The sequence below is a fragment of the Sorex araneus genome, chromosome 8 (genome assembly GCF_027595985.1).
Source record: "Sorex araneus isolate mSorAra2 chromosome 8, mSorAra2.pri, whole genome shotgun sequence".
Taxonomy (NCBI): domain Eukaryota; kingdom Metazoa; phylum Chordata; class Mammalia; order Eulipotyphla; family Soricidae; genus Sorex; species Sorex araneus.
The window spans coordinates 36,009,135-36,030,332 of NC_073309.1; the positions used below are offsets into that span (position 1 = coordinate 36,009,135).

Below are 21,198 nucleotides of genomic sequence, written 5' to 3' on the forward strand. Positions count from 1 at the left end.
TGGGGCTACTCTGAGCTGGGGCTGGGGGCCATGTGGACCCTGTTCGAGCCAAGGGCTCCCTGTTAGTATAGACTCTCTGAGGAGCAGGCAGAGTCCCAGGCTCTCCGGGTCAGAAGCTCAGAGGTCTGCCCAGAAGACCACTGCCCCGCCCCCGTGCCCACGGCCCGGAAGTTCGAAGTCCCTGGAGACCTGCCCACAGAGACAGAACACCCCTGAAGTGTTTGCCCCCGAGGGACCATGGTTGGGGGGGTAATCCTCCCTGCTGGACCCAGGCCCAGGGGCAGGGGAGGATGGGATAACTAAAACCCACTGGCCACATTCCTCAATGGTTAGCAATCAGTTTTGAGGGGTGGGTGCATGGGTGTGTGTGTGTGTGTGTGTGTGTGTGTGTGTGTGTGTGTGTGTGTGTGTGTGTGTGTAAGAACCTAAGGACATGAAAGAGGGTCTCCCCCACGCGGCCTCTGCTCTAATTCGAGGCTCTGTAATTTGGGAAGGTTGTGTGCTAAATCATTCGTGAGCCTCCCAACACGCAGGTTATTGTTTGTGGACAGATGGTGGATCGCGTTTTATCGCTTTTCCTTCTGTGGGTCCTCATATGTGGGACTGATGTGCATTCTGAAGTCTTTGTCTCCTTGCTAAAATCTCTAATCTAAAACAGGCAATCAAGCACAGAGGCAGGGCTTCCGAAGGCATAATCAGAGTTTTAAAAGCAAAGGGGAGGGCAAAGCCACAAACCCAAGGCAGAAGGAGGCAGCTGCGTTAGCCGAGAAGGCGGAGGTTATTAGGGTGCGTAAAGTGGACGGAAGGAAGGACCGGGGAGGGGGGCCGCACAGTGGGGGAGCAGGAGTGCCGGGCTGAGGTGGCAGGAGGCACGGGTGCTGCTGGCCTGACCCCCGGGACAAGCCCCCACCTTCCCCTCCAGAAATGGGGGGTCTTTGTCTCTGCAGGCGGCCGTGGCGGGGCCGGGGAGGCCCAGCTTGGAGCGGCGGCTGCCCTTAAGAGTTAAATCATGTTGATATACAGGAAGGAAATGAAATAGACGAACTCGCTCCTCTTTTCTTCCTACGGATTTTTCTTTTTTATTCTGAAGATAGAATTACTGTTTGTAAGCATCTGAAAGTCATTAGAGGCCCTGCAGTCTGTCAGGTGCCGAGGCAAGAAACTGCTGAAACCAAACGGGTGCCTGCACCGAGGGCTGGGAATTTGTCATGTGCTGATGAGCAGTTATAATAATATATGAGCAAATCACAAGCATTCTGCAAATTAATCAAATTTTTTTTCCCCTTCTCCCTTGTCTCTGGGAGAGTGGCTTTGCAGGCAGACGTAGGTGAAGCAGTTTCGCTCACAGATGGTCGCGCTGGCATCAGATGGAATTTATATAACAGTAATTCTGATTTCCTGCCAAAGTAGCAGTGAACACACCAGGGAGATTGTAGAAGGCGAGTCATGTGGTTTTGCTGAGGTTGTTGTGGGAAGTTTAAGGGGGGAAATCTCAAATTTTCCTCTTTGCCTTTACTGTTTTTGCCTGAAGGGCCAGAAACGGCACGCTGTTCTGCCACGGGCAGAATCCGTCACATCTTTGCCGGGGCCTCGTGCTGAAAGGGTGCTTCACAGCTGCTGGGTCTGTGGCGGAGACGGAGCCCAGACTCGGGGCTGAGCTCTGACAAGACGGAAGGGGAGAGGGTCAGGAGGTGGGCCCCGGGCAGGGCCAGAGCCGGCGCTGCTTCCAGCCCCTGCTCCCACCCGCTCCCCCAGGCATTGCTCCACCCACGAGGGCTTTTCTTTTTCAAGTGTTTTATTAAATGAAGAGTCTAACAACCCTCACTTTAATTACACACGGGCTCCGTTTATAATTCCTCGGGATTTATTCAAGTAGTTGAAAACGGTGGTGTTGGTGATTAAACTGATCATCTGAGTTGAGCAGCTCAAAAACCTAAAAGCACGCGCGTGCATGCATACATGCGTGTGTGTGTGTGTGTGTGTGTGTGTGTGCCCATGCACAGGAGGGCACGCATACATGGTGGCTGGGAACTTGGGGAGTCTGGGTCCTCAAGAGACCTCCCGCCTCAACACCCCTCTCCCCCCGCTTGCTCAGTCTCACCTGCCCACTGAGAAGCCATGGGGGAAGGTGCCCAGGGGTTGCCTCTGTGGGCAGCATTTGGAGAGGCTGAGTGTCATCGAGATGGAGGAAGTGACACTAAGATGATTTGGAGGCTGCGCTAAGCAACCGAGTTCTGTGCAGGGGGGAGGGGAGAGGAGGGGGGATTGCTCCTAGGGTGAGCCCTGCCTGTTTGTTTTGGTTTACGTGACTATGAAGAAATAAGTGGATTCGATGGAAAGTTTAGCATGCTTCATTGCAGCTGGGCGCCGACATCTGTCATTCCTCAGCCCGATTCTGGATCATGCCAGCCAGAGAAAGCAAAGTCTGACACCTTTGATTTTAGAGCAAACCTTTTAGGGGGGAAAGGAGAAGAAAGGAGTTGCATTTCCTTTGTGACTTCATAAGAAATGCCACCTCTCTCCGGCGCCTTATTTTATTTCATCGCTGGCATGTGGCAACGTTAGTGGAGCTTGGTGAGAGCTGATGGTGGTTGAAAAGTTGACGCTTCCATCTCCCCTTTTTACTTTGTAATTTTCTATTGTTCGCAGTATCAATTGGTTGAATTGGGCGTGATAAAGAGTAGCTACTTAAAATATATCCTGTGTACCCATCTAGATGGATATATACTGTGGGTATGGATCGAGGGTGTCTGATGCCTTTATGAAAAGAGAGATGTGTGATTCTCTCTGACACATAAACTCACATTAACATGATGCCACGGCACAGAAATTTGATGGAATATGACTGTTCCCGCCGCACTGTTTGCCGTGCGATGGGCCCCTCCTGAAACCCCACGAGCTCCCCACTCCAAGAAACACATGAACGTTCTGTGAAAGATGTGCACAGGAGTGAGCCATCCGAGGCCACCCGTGGCCGCCAGCTTCCCGAGGCTTGGCGTCTACGACTTAGGGTGCATAAAGCGGGGGCTCGGCTGGGTCCGTCCCTCCCCAAGTCTTTCTGGCATGACACCATAGGCACTGCCTGGCCCCGGCACACGCCAAGTTCCAATATCACCTCCCCCCCAGCCCCCCCCCCCCCCGCCAAACATTTAAATGGTACAATTAAATAGAAACTACAATGAGGGGCTGATGTGTTCATTTTAAGCAACACAATGGAACCAGGGCAGGACGGAAGCGGCGGCGGAGACCACCCACTTGTTCCTTTCTGTGGGCGCGTGGCTCCTCCTTGTGACAGCCACACAAAGGCTCCCCCGGAGCCCCACCCATCCCACAAGGTGGGGACCCCGCCCGTGGCCAGGCAGGAGACCCCAGGGTGAAGAGAGCAAAGGACAGGGCATGGGTTCCAGGCATGAGTAGGAGGGGGCCAGTTGGGGGCTGGGGGGCAGGCTAGGGGGCAGCCACTGCTGGATTTAGTTCCAAAGTGCGGCCTCCGGGGAGAGATTGTCAGCCCTTCCAGCTTTTGAAGATAAGCTAGAAATCCCCGATTTCCTGTGAAAATCTCTTTGTTTGGTCACACTGGCGGTGCCTTCCATTTTGTCAAAGCCCTGTGGGGGCCAGAACTAAAGTTGCTCAGTGCTTGCAGCTGTCCCCTCTGGGGAGGGGTGTGGTGTTTGTGCAGAGGGGCCGCGGGACCCCAGTAGCTGCCTGCTGGGCAGGGCACTGGGGGCTCCATGCCTGGCGGTGCCTCCCTGCACCCTACAGGCATGGCATCACCCAGGGAAGGGCGTGGGGGCAGAAGGTGTGTCTCTTGGGGGCTGAAAGACTGCACCCCTCCATGGGCAGAAAGGAAAAGGCCCAGCTGCCTAGGATCCAAGAAGGTCCCCCTCCCCCAAATGGCCCTGCCCCGTGTGCATCCCCCAACCCCAGCTTGAAAGGCGAGCCTTGGGTTGGGGACTTCGGGGGCTCCCAGAGTGCAGAGGTCATGGGCTATCCTGGGAGAAGGAGCTGCCGGACAGGTGTCAGGCATCCCTTGCTAGGAGGTGTGACGTGGGCCAAGAAGGATTCATGTGGGATGGAGGGATGCCCAGTTCACAGGCTGTACCTCACCAGGACAAAGCTGAGATGCCCCTCAAGAGGGTCTCAGAGACTGGGCTGGGCAGAGGGTCCCACCTGAGTCTTCTAAGCAGCTGCCCCAGGAAAGCTGCCCAGCCCCGCTGCCCACAGACTCATTCATGCATGGGTTGGGGCCCCTCTGCCAAGTGCTGGGCTCTGCAGCTGGGCTCTGGGGAAGGTGTCAGGTGGGGGTCTGAGGCCATGGCTGGAAGGGTTGGGACCCCAGGGGGTGGGGGGAAAGTGCTGGCTGGGAGAACACACACCTGCAGGCAGGAAGCATGGGTGGGCGGAAGGACGGAGAGCAGGGTGGACACACCACTGAGAGACCCGGGGTGGGGACTCTGTGTCCTTTCGACCCTCGCGCCTTCACTGCCATGGTTGGGATAGGCGGGTGGGCAGGGGAGGCTTACACAGAGGGGGACGGGCTGCCGCCACCAAGTCCCCTCTGTCTACCTCTGCCTCCCTCGAGGCCACAGGAGCCCCAGCAGTGCCCGAGTCCAGCGTTCCCGGGGAGGGGAGAAGAGAGGAAGCGGAGGGCACGGCTGCCTCGGCTAATTTTAGACCCTCTCCCACTGGGCGTCTCTGAGCGCTACCTTGATAATTTCACTTAATACATTAAAAAGCCAACTCTCTCTTTATTTAGCAATACTGCCCAGCTCTGTTTTTTTGTTTTTTTTTTTCTAAGACAGTTCACCTAAAAAAAAGGGTCAGCTGCGTGCCAGCGACAATCACTTCGGCGAGGAGCCACGGTGCAAGCTTTTGCCTCCCCGGTCATAGTGGGACTGAGGACAGAGTTTCTTGGGGGGCAGGGGGGCAACAGCTGATGGTGCCAGGGATCATGGGGTCCCAGGGATGGGGTGTAGGACTCACACAGACATGTAATCTGCCTCCTAAGCCCCGTGCAGATCAGCACCTCTGTCCCAGACCCAAACTGTGTCCAGGCGGTGTCCTTTCTATTGGGCTCCTCCCAGCGTTTCCTTCTGAAAGCAACATGCTCCCCCAGAGACAAACCCTGAGCCTTTATTATATTCCACATCTGAAAAAAAAAATCTCCCAAAAAGGAAAGTAAGTTCATCGACCCTGTGAAGGTTATTTAATGATAAACATAAATGCTTTCATAAAACCCGGGCGATGATTTAAGATCCAGGATCAATAGTTGCCTTTGAGTACTGACCGGCCACCCAGGCAGGCTGGTGCACACATCGGCAGCCTGAGGCAAACAAATAAACACAATTTCGGGCTCATTTGGCATGTGGGGGGAACAGGAGCTACTGAGGATGGGGCCACCTGCAAGCCAGGGGCGGGGCAGGGCAGGGCTGCGTGGAGACAGTTTTTCCAAGGCGCCTTGCTGGGTGGGGGGGACATCAGGGAGACTCTGGCACCCCTGGCCAGGGCTGTGTCAGCAGGCACCTCCCTTAGCCTCAGCTGGCATTCCCACTACAGGTGGAGCTCCCGCTGAGACACAGCAGATTGTCCCTTTGTCACTGGGACCACAGGAACAGGGTCTTACCTCCCCCCCCCCTCCACCTGGCTCTAAGCAAGCACGATTATGCTCAGGACCTAGGTGGGTGCTTTGGGGGCTGGCGGGTGGGGTCGGGGGCAGTCACTGGAGACCAGTCAGACCAGCATGCACAGAGGAAGAGGAAGAAATGCACAGAAGAGCCTCAACCTAACTGTCTCACAGCAGCTACTTGGCTCTTGATGTCTTGAGGGTCTCCCGAGTGACAGCAGGAGGCCCAGGGGCCACTGTTGGCAGCTCTCAGTCGACTGGCCTGGATGGTTCAATGCCGGGGCTGGAGGCTGCCAGGCTGCTTGGGCTTGGCAGCGCTGAGAGCAGCAGGACCACCCCAGGGGACTTAGGGACCTCCAGCGTTATACTCAGTGGTGCTCAGTGGCCGTGCAGCACTGGGGCTAAGCCAGGTCCTCCAGGAAATTGGAGCCACATGGTTTTTTTTTTTTGTTTTGCTTTTTGGGTCACATTCAGGTATTAACTCCTGGTGGTGCTCAGGGGACCATAAGGGATGCTGGGAATCGAACCCAGGTCAGCCACGTGCAAACGCCCTTCCTGCTGTGCTATCACTCCAGCCCCAGAGCCACATGTTCTTGTCATTGTCCACTGAATGTGACCTGATTCATATTTTAAGAAACTGTAAATAAAACTTTGGCTTGAGTATAGATTCAATTTTACCAAATACACACACACACACACACACACACACATATATGTATATATATGAACTGCCATGCATTTTGCCCTATTATTGGCATCTTTCATTGGTCAGGCCCACTGTTCACAAGTAATGATCTGTCACTGTCATCCTGTTGCTCATTGATTTGTTCGAGCGGGCACCAGTAACGTCTCTCATTGAGAGACTTATTGTTACTGTTTACTGTTTTTAGCATATCCAATACGCCACGGGTAGATTGTCAGGCTCTGCCGCATGGGCTTGATACTCTCGGTAGCTTGCCGGGCTCTCCGAGAGGGGCGAAGGAATCGAACTCAGGTCGGCTGCGTGAAAGACGAACGTCCAGCCACTGTGCAATCGCTCCAGTCCAAGTAATGATCATTTGACTTAATGATTATTAAGTCAAATCCGTGTGCTGTTGTAGTTTCCTTAGTTTTTACCTGATACACTTCTGCCCCCGGTTGGTCTTTAATTTCTATCTCCAAAGATTCCTCTAAGCTGGGACACTTTCTTTTTTCTTGTCTCTATTTTATTTTGTTGTTGTTGTTGTTGATAACTTTAGGCACTTAAAGGTGTATTTTGCAGAATGTCCCTTAATTTGGTTCTGAGATGTGGGTGGGTGGGGGCTTGGGGAGGAAGATCATGGAGAGGGCATAACTTCAAGGTACATCTGGTTTATGCGACACCCCTGACCCTGGCCACCTGGCTGGGCCATGCCTTGGGGTGTGTCCTAGGAAGTTCCTCTTCCTCCCCCTTGAAAGGTCAACACTGGAGTCCTAACTATGTCTAGACCTTGTGCTGTGTGGCTGAAATTATTCTAGCTCTGTCCACTGGGGGCGCTTCCTCTTGGTTCCGGGTCACTTGTGCCAGGTCCCCATCCAAGAATGCTCTGTGAGGAAGTACTGGCTTCAGAGGGGTCCCGACCACCCTGCCAGGACCAGAGGTATTTCCGGTCCCTTCCCAGAAACTGCCATTTCTCTAAGGACTTCTGAATTCTTCTTCTGAGAATGGTTTTAGACGTCTAGTTCTGGGCATGAGTGTTTGACGGTTCCAGCCCTTCCAGGGGACAGGCAAAGGCATGCCTGGCCTGTGTGTACTAAGTCCTCCCTGGGTACACAGAGACCTTATGTTTATTAAGCTCAGGTAACACGTTTACACGGATGTCTCGACTCCATTACCCCATAGCTCAAAATTCACCTTTAAAATTATAAAATATTTTTTTGGTAGTGTTTTAAATTAAAGCCCAAATCACAGGAAATTTTCAAACCTGAAATTATTTATACTAAGGATATTCCAGAGTGTTTTAGCATCTTTGATTAGATGGATGAAAAATTTTTTTGAAGACTGAAAACATAAATTATGTACCTGATTAGAACCATTCTTGTCTATTTGGAATTAGGGAAATCAAATATATATATATATATATATATATATATATATATATGCATGTGTGTGCCTGCACATGCGCACAACTGAGAAAATAGCTTTCTGGCATCAGGGTAAGCTGATTTCTTTTTTCACCTACTGCATTGCCAATGAACTTAGACAGTGGCCAGGTTCCTGGCAGGACCCTTCCCAACTTTAGGGTCACAGTGACTCGAAGGGTGTGACAGCTGAGACAGGTGGAGCACAAGTGCCACCCTGAAGCTGAGCTGGCCAGGGGAACCTTGGGCTTCTTCCCCCCGACCTTTTCCTCCTGAAAGGGTCTGACTCCTCACAGACCCATTGGCCCTATAGGTGGAGCCATTCTCTTACCTACGAGTCAGCATCGAGCACATGTTTGCATTTTCCAAGAGTCCGAGGGGCTGAGGTTGGGGTGCACAAGGAAGAGGGCGAATGTTCAGAGGCACCCCTGGCAGAGAGCCTCTCCACCTGGTGCAGAGAGCTGCCCCAAGGGTCTAATGCCCAGCCCCTTGTGGTTGACAGAGATGGGCAAGCAGAGGTGACTGTGTGACCCTGGGCGTCAGGAGGGCGGCGCAGGAAGGACAAAGGGAGCATCTCCCAGTGGGTGGGTCTTGGGCTGCTGTGTGTCTCAAGCCGTCTCGGCCACACTGATGCCAGCCACGGTGTTGGCACTGTCAGCCTGGTTCGCCTGCTTTTCTGCCAATGCAGGGGTCTACAGCCAGCCAGTGGGCTAGTCTAGATAATCATACAGCAGCGCTCACCAGCTTGCAGGCAGTGACAGTAGAAGGCCTTGTGCGCTTGCCTGGAGGGGTAAACCGATGCCTTGGCAGTGTAACAACAAGGCTTGCTGGTGCCTTGAGTGACTCTCCTTGTGCCAGGTGTCCCGCTCCCCCCACTGGGGACATGCAGGATGCACTTCCTCGTTTAGGTCATACGTCACAGCCCATGGCTCTGCGGTGACCTCTCTCCTGTCTTGAGTGCATCTGAAGTTGCAGCTCAGTCCCAAGGCACAGGCTCTGTCACATTCAAAGCCCCCATGTGTGTCTCTTCCAGACAATGCTTTCTAGCTCCTTCGGACCTCTGGGCCTTCCCTCTCCTCCTGGTTCTTGACTAGACACCCGGATCCTGGCTGAGAGCACTCGGATGTTCTCCTTTCTACCATCCCTGCCCTGCCCTGGCCCTGTGACCCTCTTGTTCAGGATCCTGTCACCCCCTGCCGAAGCCCCTTAGCACGTACTGGGCTGGCAGTGTTCTGGGCATGCAGAACAGGCGGCTTCCCAGGCCGTGGTGGTCGCTGAAAGCACTGCACCATCCAGCAGGGAACTGTGCTCTCAGGACAGAGCAGTGTACTCACACAAATGGCCTGGGCTCCAGGAACACTTTTTGTTTGTTTGTTTGTTTTTTGTTTTTTGCTTTTGGGATCACACCCAGTGATTCACAGGGGTTACTCCTAGCTCTGCACTCAGGAATTACTCCTGGTGGTGCTCAGGGGACCATATGGGATGCTGGAAATTGAACCTGGGTTGACTGCATGCAAGGCACTCTTCCTGCTGTGCTGTCGCTCCAGCCCCTCCAGGAACCCTTTGACGGGAACCTCAGGGGACTAGTGGTAGCCTTGCAGCTCACTAGCCAAGGACTCAGTGCCAGGCTTTGAGAGGCCTCTGAAGGCTCACTAGAAGTTAGCCTGGTGCCACATGCAATGCCAGACACACACACACACACACACTCACACAGAGAATCTAGACTCAGGTCCAGATAGAAGACATCCCATTGGAGAGGGTCTTCCTTGCAGCATGAGCTGGCAGAGTCTGGAGGCTGAGGGGTCCATTCTGAGACAATCTGGAACTGGCCTAAAGTTAACTCCTGGTGAGGAACCATCTCATCATGGAGTTGATCCAACCGGAACTTGTTTGTTGGATCCCCCTGGGCTCAGCTTTCACATTCGTGAAATGGGGACATACTTCTCCATCCTCTGTTTCTCCGAGGTGATTGAAGACAGTGGAACTATTCCTGTAGGTATGTCAGAGGAGGTCCCCAGGACTGAACCCCGGAAGGAGGTCACCCACCTGCTCACCCCCTCTGCTTGCTCTTCCACAAGGAGATGGACAGGGAAGAGTAGCAGGGAAGTGTGGGGAGAGCAGAAGCAGAGAGGCGGACCCCGCGTTCTCAGTGAACCGGCGCCCACAGTGGGAGCTGTAATTAATGGATGGCCCCCCGGCAGGCATTTCTCGCTCCCCCTCAGGTCCAGGAAAGAGCAGCTATTTCCTTCCTTCGGAGCAAGTAAGAAAAATATCTTGTTTCCCCACTTTTGTTATAAACAATGTACGACTTGCTTTCTCCTTACTCCTCTTGACCCTCCACGCTGTATACATATTTATATATTATTCATAGTGGATTAAAAATGAATGTGCTCTTTACCACGGCTCTACGGTGCAGTGACAATACAAATTAACGTATGATGTACTTACTTTTCGCGTGGCAGTGATGGGAAATGTTGATGGCCTCAGAGTGAGAGGTAGGAGAGGGAATGAAGTGGGGGAGTCCTGAGGGGCACACATCTGGGCGCAGGGCTCTGAGACTGATGGGGGAGCAGGCCTATTCATGGACAGCTGCCTTGTTGCAAGGCTGAAAGAACTCCCCACTCCCCTTCTCCCCCCCCCCGAATGAGGACAAACTCCCTGTGAGTCTGAGCCCTGCCCACATTGCTCGTGAGTTTCATCTGTGCCACACTGACCTGCCCCTAGGTCACTGCACCTGTTTTGGCTCTGTGTCACCCATCAGGCATGTCCCACTATCTGGAGTATCCCTCTCCCCATTCCTGCATGCCCCTTTCATTTAGTTATCCATCCCTCTACCCACCCATCCATCCATCCATCAATCCCTCCATCCATCCATCCCTCATTCCACACAGCCATTAGTCTCTCCATCTCTGTGCTTGATGGGCATCTGTGGTACCCAGATGCAGTGCTAGGTGATGAGAAATGACAGGTTGCTGTAACCTCTTCTTTTTGGATGGAATGGTCCGCCCCCTTCTGCTGCTTGAATTTCCTGACTACTCTGCCGTTAGCAGTGACCCAGAGGGCCAATAACTGACTTTTAGAATCCTCTTGCTGCCTCTGCTCTCAGAGACTCTTTTTTGGTTCAGGACAGCTCTCCTTCATGTTCCCACTCCCTGCCCACAGCCCTCAGTGCTGTGCTGTGTGTGCATTTAGAGTTCCTGTGGATCCAGGGGGCTGGAGCAATAGCACAGCGGGTAGGGTGGTTTGCCTTGCACCCAGCCAACCCGAGTTCGATTCCCAGCATCCCATATGGTCCCTTGAGTACTGCCAGGAGTGATTCCTGAGTGCAGAGCCAGGAGTAGCCCCTGTGCATTGCCAGGTGTGATCCAAAAAGAAAAATAAAAAGAGTTCCTGTGGATCCAGGGTTGGGAGAAACGTGAACCCTGCAGCCAGACCCCCAGACTCAGAGCTGCACCTGTCTCCTGCAGTGCAGTGTGTGGGGCAGCTTTCTGTTGGGAGTGAGCATCCATGGCACCCAGCATCCACATCAGTTTGGCTTTGGGGAGAACACAAGTCCTTCTCCCCGATCTGCTACCGACCCCAGCTGCGCCCTTATCCCATGGCGGCCCTCTTGTATCCCGCATTCCCTCTTCATCAGTTCAGGGAAATCTTTATCAAGCCTATCAGGAAAAGTGTGTCCAGCGACCTCAACTCTCCAACCCTGCACCGGGGCTGGGAAGGAGTCTGAAAACTGCAGAGGCCTGACTGCTTTATATTGATTGGAAATCTGTTTTAAAGTCAAGCCATTCTTACCTGTACAATGGGGCTGATGTCAAACTTTTGACAAATCAACCAGAAAAGCCATAGAACACAGATCTTTGGGGGTTTTATACTATAATTATATTATAAAAGTTATACTACTCTGTGCACTACTATTATAATAGCTGTGCACTCTTATTACCTGAACACAAGATGTCTGGCTAAATAGGATTTATTGGGACCCATTTAATGTTTAGAATCCGTTGTCCTGCAGATTTCCAATTCACCTCCTTTCAAATGGAAACCAATTCAGTAGTGATGTTTGATTACTGGAGTATTTAAATATGCCAGAAATTTTGTACTCCCTTGACTATTAAGAAGTGGAAATTCTGTCAGACCCATAGGATACAATCATGATTAATTATTTCAAACTTGATTGGTGGGAAAGTAGATTAAGTGCTTTTAGGCCAAGTTGGTCAACTTAAAAAAAAATCTTTGGGATAAAGATATCACTCGAGACTCTCTCTTTGGTTTGCCAAGATGTGTGGTGCCTCTCCGGGTGAACCCCAGAAGTGAAGCACTGGTCCCAGATAGAAATGACTCTTCGGGATGGAGAGGTAGTACGGAGGTTGAGAGACTTGCCTTGCATGCAGCTGCCTCCGATTGAGTCCCCGCACTACATCAGGCCCCCTGAGTTTCGCCAGGAAACAATACTGAGCATAGAGCTGGCAGTAAGTCCTGAGTAGAGCCAGGTGTGCCTTCCAAACTAAAATCAAAATTACTTTCCGGTCATGATAATTAAAAAATAAAACAGGCCTCTTAGACAGATGGGCCAGGCTACTCTGGATCCTGTAATACGCCTAAGATTGATTAAATAACCCCATGGGCTCAACACTTTTGGTTCACAGTTCTCACCAGTTTGGATCATGTTTCAAAAAGTCTGGATTTTACTTTTTTTCGCCCCCCCCCGCCCCCTCTAGCGTTTTGATCACACCTGGTTGTGTTCAGGGCTTACTCCTTGTTCTGTGTTCACTTCTGGAGTTGCTGGGGGATCCATATGTGGTGCTGAGGATTGAACCCTGGTCTGCTGTGTGCAAGGCAAGCACCTCACCCACTGTATTATTTATGAGGTCATGGGGTTTACTTGTAATAGTTGTTTGTCTGTTATTTGGAGTTCTTTCTTGGGGGTTGCTCTCTATCAGTGCTCAGGGGCCCAGGGGCCAGCTCTGATGATTCTTGGCCATCTGGGCAGGTGTTGCGTTAGTTCAGTGCGAGGGTCCGAGAATGTGAGGCTGCTCTGGTCCTTCAGTGCTGGGAATGACCTGGGTCAGCCTGGAGGTGCCTGAGGGACATAACTAGCAGAATTGGGGACCTTGACAGCAACACCCAGAAATGCTCAGGGGACCATATGAGGCTGGAGATTGAATCAGAGCCAGGCTCCGACTATTTCTTCAATCTTCCTCGGAGTTCTTAACTCGCTGGCTCTAAATAAAAGGATAAGTTTGCCCCAGCTTTATCTGAGCCCAGAAAATGAAATAGAGACCATCTTTAAGCTGCCACAGAGTTGTTCTTGGTGCAAATACAGACATTCATTTTTGAGAAACTTTGAAAAATCTTCCTCCACCTTCTTTGTGTCTCGGGAAATCTCCTCGTTGGACTTGTGCTTAAACCTCCTTCTTCTGCTTCAGGAATTCCTCCAAGCCTCTCTCCTGAGACCCAGGCAGAGGTAGCTTAGTGGCCCCAGGCTGGCAACCCCCTATATTAGATGATCGAATCTTGGGACCTTCTTGAAACGTACTAATTTCCAACTTGGCACTGTTTTAGGTATTTGACAGTCTTCTCCTGTTTCCTGTGCCACATCACTGCTGACTGGAATCCTGCTTTATCCCATCAGTCTCTGCCTTCATTCCAATGAGATGAACAATAACGCCCTATAACCTTGGCAAAAATTCTAAGTCTGTGCAATGTGCACCAGTCTGTCAGGTGTGAGATGATATCTCATTGTTGTTTTGATTGACATTTTCCTGATGATAAGTGATATTGAGCATTTTTCCTTCTGCCTTTCCACTGTTTGTATGTCCTCTTAGAATATGTTTGTACATCTTCTTAATTTTGTATGTTTCTGTTCATCTCTTTTCCCATATTTTGATGGAGGTGGATTTTTTTTTTTGTAAAGTTCTTTGTGCATGTATTAGTGCTGTATGTATCTTGGATATTAACTCTTTAGTGATGAGCAGTGGGCACATATTTTCACCCAGTCTGTGGGGTATAAATAAATTTTAAAAATATAACCAATAAAAATAGTTTGCCAACAGCATGTAAGTTTCAATCTACTTATGAAATATGAACCTCATTTTTCCAACCACTTAGGGCCTCCTCTGTCATCTCAAGGATGGTACAGTAGGGTATGGTGAAACTCTGTCTGAAAATCACTGTCCAGGACCGTGCCTCTCTCCAGATCTGTGGACAGATCCCCTGCAGCAGACGCTTTCTGGGTTTTATTTGTACAGATTCTACTGATATGATTTTCTCATTGGCTTTTTTTTCCAGTGGTAAGATTGATCATACTAAGTCTCATGTTAGAAGCAACAACAGAAACAAATAAAGTGGGAGTGCTAAAACCAAAGTCATAATTTCTTAAAAAAAAAAAAAGAAAGAAAAGACAATGAGAGAGAGTCATTTAGTCCCCCACACAGCTCATGTCAGTGGTGCTGGTGGGTTTTCATTGCTTCACTCACAGCCTAGGAAAAGAACACACACAATAGCCCACAAAACACAAGTGCCTTTTGGGGCAAGGCTGGGGGGGGGGTGAAATTTGGAGAAGTGGTACTTCAGAAAGACAGGAGCCTCATAAGGATGCAGAGACTCACAGAATGAGGCCTTTGTTGTATAGAAACTATAGAAGGGGACCATTGGTTGGGAAAATATCCCAGAAGAGACAGCCTGTTGGTTGGGGACAGCTGGGAAGTTTGTCATTATTCCCGAGGTAGGAAGAGAAGCAATCACAGCCAAATACAAGGCTCAAGAACGTTCAACAGTAGAATGAGTTTGTTCTGGGGACCAGTTGGCTACTGGAGGAAGGGCAGAGTTAACTCCTGGACCTGCTCAAAAGAGGCAAGACTCCAACCCTGGGCACATTTTGGTGGGAAAGTGAGTTTCAGTTCCAAGCCTTTGGTTGGCCTCCAGTTTTTTTTCAAAGCAGGCTGCTTTGCTAAGTAGAGACACAGGATTTTTGCTATTACTGCTTTAGGAAAAAGTGCTGAATATGCGCTTTGGATGTTTTCTGGGGTAAATGCTTGGGCCCATTTATTTATTTGTTTATTTTGCTAAGCAAATGAAACCCAGCTCTGGGCCTTGACCTCTCGGGGTGCTGGGTGGAGCTACACTCATGAGCTTCCAGGAACAGCAAGTCTTCCCTGCTTCCCAGCATCAGGGGATGTGATTGTTCCATTAGAACTTCCCAAACCAGATGCTTTCCCGGGCCCTCAAAATGGCAGAAATGTGTGAGTGTTTGCTGAGCATCAGAGCAGAGGGCCAGCCTGGGGGTGAGGAGGATTTCCACAGGAATCCCTCTTCTATTGTGATTTATGGCTTTTCAAAAATAGTGTATGTCACTGTCACTATTGGAAATAGCACTGTAGCACTATCGTAGCACTGTCATCCCGTTGTTCATCGATTTGCTCGAGTGGGGCACCAGTAACGTTTCCATTGTGAGACTTGTTGTGACTGTTTTTGGCATATCGAATATGCCACGGGTAGCTTGCCAGGTTCTGCCGTGCAGGCGGGGTACTCTGGGTAGCTTGCTGGGCTCTCCGAGAGGGATGGAGAAATCTATCAGGGTTGGCAGCATGCAAGGTAAACGCCCTACCCGCTGTACTATCGCTCCAGTCAAGCTATTAAAAATACCTTCTTAAAATGATGGGCCTTGGTTGTCCAATCTTCCAGATTACCTGGTACCCAATCCCGCCTCTTCTTAAATCTGCAAGGACTTCTGCTAATTCCAGCTAGCACCCCTAGTTTCCTGTGGTCCTCAGGGGGACAATCCTCTCACCTCATTCCCTAGCACTCTCCCATGGCAGGCTTCGGTTTCTGATCAGGAAAGTTAATGGAAAGATAAGGAAGTGATCTGGCTTTGGGGTGAGACCTGAGTCAGAACTCTAGTCTGTGCAGACTCAGAGTCAGCCAAGGATGCAGTTTATGAGTCAAATCAATGATGGTCTGTTTCTATACAGTGGGCTAAGCATGGTTCTTACATCTTAAATAGTTGAAAATAATTTTTCCAGCAAGATAAATATGATTTTATCATATATAAAATTGTACAAAATCCAGATGTCAATGTTCATAAATACAATCTTTAAGTTTATTAAAGATTGACAATTTGTCTCATGTTATCCAATTATCCACATACTATCTACTGTTCTCATGGTTATTTTGGGCCATACCTGATGTGGCTCAGGGTTTGCTCCTGATCTACTTGGGAATCACTCCTGGCAGTGCTGGGGCACTACATGTCCTGCTGGGATTCAAACCAACGTTGGCTGTATCACAAGGCAAGTGCCTTAACTCCTGTAGTAATACTTTTGTCTCTTGGCCTGCAGCATCCAAAATATTTACTAACGACCCCTTTATAGAAAGAGTTCCAGGAACTGGATAGTTCCTCTTCTGCTTGTCTAGAAGGTCAGCCTTTAAAAACTCTGACTAGGAAGAAAAAAAGTTCTCTAAGTTTGGTCGGAATTACTATTATCTCGGACTCTTACTATTTGCCCTGTTCCCTAATTCATTGACCATATTCAAGTACTGGCTACTTTTCGATGCTTGGTGATTTGGCTCTGGCAAGGTAATGGCAGTCAGCTAGTACTGGTCCCGGGGGGAAGTAGGGAGCTGCTGTGGGGGGGCGGGGTGCAGGGTCAGGCTAGCAGGGTGCTGACTGGCTCTCTTTCTGCCTGCAGGTCACAGGCCTTTCCAGTGCCGCTACTGTCCCTACAGTGCCTCTCAGAAGGGGAACCTGAAGACCCACGTCCTATGCGTCCATCGCATGCCTTTTGACAACAGCCAGTACCCTGACCGCAGGTTCAAGCGCTCCAGAGTCGACTCAGAGGCATCTGGGAATTTCGAAGAACCAACGGCTGCCAAGGCGGGGAGCTCGGCCGAGCTCTTGGAGGAGGGCAGCAAGGCCCCGGAGGAGCGCAACTGAGCAACTACCCTGTATATTGCAATAGTGTCTGACACAGTTTTAAGATTATGCATCTGGTTTAAAAAAAAAAAAAGAGTTTGTTAACTGCATTACAAAGGGGAAAATCATGTACAACCCCCACTAGTGTATAGAACATTTTAAAAAAGATTAAAAAATATCTATATATATATTAAAGAAAAAAAAATCCCCAGCCCTTGAAAATGGCTGCTAAACTGTTACCCGGCAACAAGTACTAGCAAGCAATGCAGGTGGGAGAAGAGGGATTTCACAAACGCGGGTGGCTCCCAGCTCCGGGAAGCTGGCGGCCCAACTCTTCAAGTCGTCTTTGTCCAAAAATCATGCTCTTAACTGAAAAAAAAAAACAAAACAAAAAAACGATCCCATCTGAATGATTGAGTGTTGCCTTGAAGATGGAGGGGCTGTGTTTTCATTGTTGAAAACACCTCTATAATCTGACACCAGCTGCTGTCATTTGCCTCGCACCCTAATGAGACGTGCTGGGAGGCGGCCTCGGTGCCAGTCAGGCTGGAGCGGTCACTGCAGAGAAAATCAATTCCCGTGGTGTCGTCACTGCACTCTTGGAGAAACCTGAGCCGGCCGGCAGCCAGCTCCAGGGCAGCCCAGCACTGCCCAGGTGGCCATCTTCAATGTGCATTTTTACAAAATACACAGCCAAATGAATCAATGGTCAGGAAGTGTCTGCAGACAAATGTCCGTTGCAGGTTTGATGAGTAATTCCTTTTTTTAGATCAAATTGCAATATTGAAGGAAATGAATTTTTTTTTTTTCTGGCTTGTCTTTTTGTTTTCTTCCAATTTGGGGATGAAAAAAGAAGGTTGCTGATAAAAAAAAATTAGGGGTGCATTATATAAAGTGTTGTTTAAAAAAAAAACTAGCCAACCCTATCCATAGAAGGTGCTGGTGAGAAATGGAACTTTATGTAATCATAGAAAGATTGTCTTTTATTATGATTAAACATTTTTTCTTTTAGTTGAATGAAGGCTGCTCTGGCCCTTCTTATCAGATTTTTTTTTTCATGTGTAAGCTTTGAGAAGTGTCACAGACATGAAGCAAGATTTTTCTTCTCCAGCAGGCTCTTATGAAATAGCTTGTATTAAAATATGAATCTAAACATCCTGCTCTCTATCGCTAATGAAGAAAACTGTTTGAGTTAAAATGTCTGTTTTTGTAAAACAAATGTGTTCTATATTTTTGTAGATTTTAGATTTTCTACTGATTGGATACTCCAAATTTATCAAGTTCTGCACCACCCAGAGGGAGATTTTTGAGGGCCAATAATGAAACACTTAACTCATTAAAAAAAAAAAAGAAATTGAATAAGACCAGTTAAGGGTTTATTCTTGAATCTGCTAAATGGCGCAGAAGTTCAGCCTTTTCACATACTTCCTTTGAGGGACACGAAATCCGGTGCTGTTGCTCGTGGTGGGGGAGGAGCGTTGGAGTATTAACTTCTAAAACAAAATCATTCAGACTTTTAAAAAAGTCAATATTTCCTTGCAGGCTGGGAGCACAGAATAAAACCCCAGGGCCTTAAAAACTTCAGCTCTGCCTACAGCAGTTTACAAAAATACTAAACTGCAATCAATGTAAATAAAATGCTTAGCGCTATCCTGAGACCAGAAGGGATCTCAGGCTAATAAGGAATCCGGTTTGCATATGCTGTCGAGGGTGTCATCTCCCTGAGGTTTCCGTGTAAATGAGGTCTCTGTGCAACTTGGACCCATCTGGCATAGAGCAAGCTGCTTTCTTGTTTTTCTAGAATAGTTCTCACTGCCTTACTTAAATCGAGTTGATAAACTTAATGCAACTGTTTCTATGATCCTAGAGAAAGGACTGAAATGTTATTGGAAACTTTCTGACTGTAGTAAGCTTTAGGATTTTAACTGCACTACTGTGTTTGGTGGCTGTGCCAGTCGCTTGCTTTCTGTGTGTTTGCCCCGCCTTTGGTATCTTAGCAAAACAAGAAAAAACAAACAAAAAAAAAACCACAAAAAATAAATAAATAAAAAAATTTAAAAAAATAACACTAAGAAAAAGCTGTAAAAAGAAGAAAAAAGAAAAAAAATTAAAAAAAAAAAAAGAGAGCCACATTCCGTTTCTAGCACTTTGGGAGATCCTTTGGTATTTTTTTTTTTTGTGTGTGTGTGTGTGTCTTCTGAGCATCTTCTGATGCGACAGGCAATAATTCTGTTTGCGACACTGGGAACATCCCCTCTTCTTTGTGGCGTGTGTGCTGACTCCATTTTGTCCGGTGCTGCAGTCCTTATTTCCCCCTTCTGACACAGGGCCTCCTTTCCAGAACATTTGTAACTTGTAATGCAAACAAGTGACAGCCACAGTGATGCAGCGTCAGTTTCTGAATGTCATCAGGTTCTCCTATCTAAACATGTCAAGTTTTCCCCTGTAACTTCTGTAGTCTGTGATACTGGTCATAATACTGTCTACATTCCTACACAAAGGAAAAAAAAATCTCTCTTGGAGGAAATCTGAGATCAATAGAGTAGAGGATTTTGTTGCTATGCTTGTAACAAGTAGAAAACTTTGTATTTAAAGTTTATTCTTGGTCATTATTTATTATTATAATACATCAGTTGACAGAACTTTATTCTGGTATAGAAAGTATTAAAAGTTGTTTTTTCAGCAATGACTGTTTTCTTTCTGCTGTTAGAATAAAATGTCTTTGAAGCAGTCCAGTTTTATCCGGTGTTTTACGCAATAAAACCTCTACCTCTGGAAAAATAAAAACCCATCTTTTCCTACTCACTTATGTTTATTAGGAAGAGTAAAAGCTATTTTTGCAGCTTTCTTTGAGACTTTGCGAAGCCTTGGTCAAATCTCAATGAGCTGCAAAGTCCTGCAGTTCTTTGGCTGAGTGAGGCTTGAGGCAGCAACAGAGTGTGAGCCTGTGACTGTGCATGTGTGTGCACATGTATTCATGCACACATACACACACGCAACCATGGCCATGAGTGAACTTTTTCTTTAAAGACCTGCAGATGTCGATTCTATAAAGAGTATTAGTCTTTCAGAAGGTTGTAGTTTACATAGTACAGTGATTATGTAAGAGCCTTAAAGCTTTGGGATCTATTATTCCCCTTTCCTGTGAGAAAGTTGTGTGTGTGTGTTTTGTTTTAAATTATTAAGTGCAAGGGAGTCTTTTACTTCCTAATTATGGAGGATAATCTGAAATCCTCCTGTGAAAAAAACAAAACAAAACAACACCAGATATCAGAGTTGGCAGTGTTGGGTGGCCAGGAAAGGGTTGCTGGGTGCCTGTACATTGCCCCATGCCATGGCCTGCAACTCTACATCCTGCTTACGTTGCTCTTAAAGCCAGTTTGTACAGGTCGTGCCACTGTTGTAGATGTAGATGGTCTCAAAGGGGCTGAGGGCTAGGCATCCACTCCATGTCCTGGGAATGTTTTCGGTAGGGTGCCAATCTGCTGATTTCCTGATGGTGAGAATGAAGCCTCCAGAAGTCCAGGCTGTGCCTGTTGACAAGCAGCATGGTTGGGTCATCTATCCATAGCCAGGGGTCAGGAAGTTACCCTCAGGGAAAGAAAGTTGAATGCAGATCTTCCCCAAGCCCAAGTGCTTCCAGGGCCATTTAGCACCCCGTGGGGGTGGTGTGGGGGTCTAAGAGCGTAGCTCTGATAGAGCTATGGACTCTCACCTGCACCAAGCTGACCACATGGCATCAGAGCATCAGGAATTTTGAACATGGTCCCTAGTATTTGCTGATTGGCTCAAAATGTGTCAAACAAATGGAACCGTGACTAGATAAAAGCAAAGTGTGCTTTATCCGTGGAATAGAATATTATTCTTCCATAAAAACAAATGACATTCTTGTAACATGCTCCAACATGAAATATTCTTATTCAGTGAAGAAGCTCCATTTACTGAAGTTCACGGAGAGTAGAGTGGGCAGATCCAAAAAGAAAGAGAGTAGGTCAGGGGCTGCAGTGCCAGTGGGACTGGGGACCAAGGGGAGCGACTGTGGTGAGCCAGAACAGGAGACTGCTTTCTGGAATAATAAAAACATTCGAAAATTAGATAGTAGTGATGGTTGCCCAACAGTGGATAGACTTAAAACCACTGAGGAGTCCACAGCAGAAGGATGCACTTTATGGTTTGTCAATTATCTCCCAATAAGCCTGTTAAAACATAAAAGTGAAACTGGGAAGAGGTCTTTTTAGGAAGTATCAATATGTATTTCCATCCAAATATGTTTAATGTGGGCTGAAGAGATAGTACAGTGGGTAGGGTACTTGCCTTGCATGTGACTGATTCTGGTTCCATCTTTGGCATTGCATACAGTCACCTTTCTGGAGCAGGGGCCCCCATGTCTGTCCTTCCCAGCATGCTTCTCTTCTCCGCACCAGCACAGATCCAAGAGTAAGTCTTAAAAATAAGCTCTAAACACCACTCTTGTGGCCCCAACCCTAAACACCACTGCTGTGGCCCCTCAAACCCAATACATATATATATATATATATATATATATATATTACTTTTGATACAC

The 21,198-nt window shown here is 48.5% G+C and overlaps 1 protein-coding gene across 8 annotated transcripts in view; it reads left to right on the forward strand.

Annotated features, from left to right (window-relative positions):
* ZNF536 (zinc finger protein 536) overlaps positions 1-19,364 on the forward strand; it is a 442,277-nt gene extending 422,913 nt beyond the window's left edge. For 7 of the 8 annotated variants that reach the window (XM_055145193.1, XM_055145196.1, XM_055145199.1 and 4 more), the window contains one exon: positions 16,411-19,364. In XM_055145193.1, the coding sequence (XP_055001168.1) occupies positions 16,411-16,655 (245 nt within the window). In that variant the 3' untranslated portion in view covers positions 16,656-19,364. The remainder of the gene's footprint in view (positions 1-16,410) is intronic. The other variant, XM_055145201.1, reaches the window with a different exon arrangement.
* Positions 19,365-21,198: the final 1,834 nt, after the last annotated feature.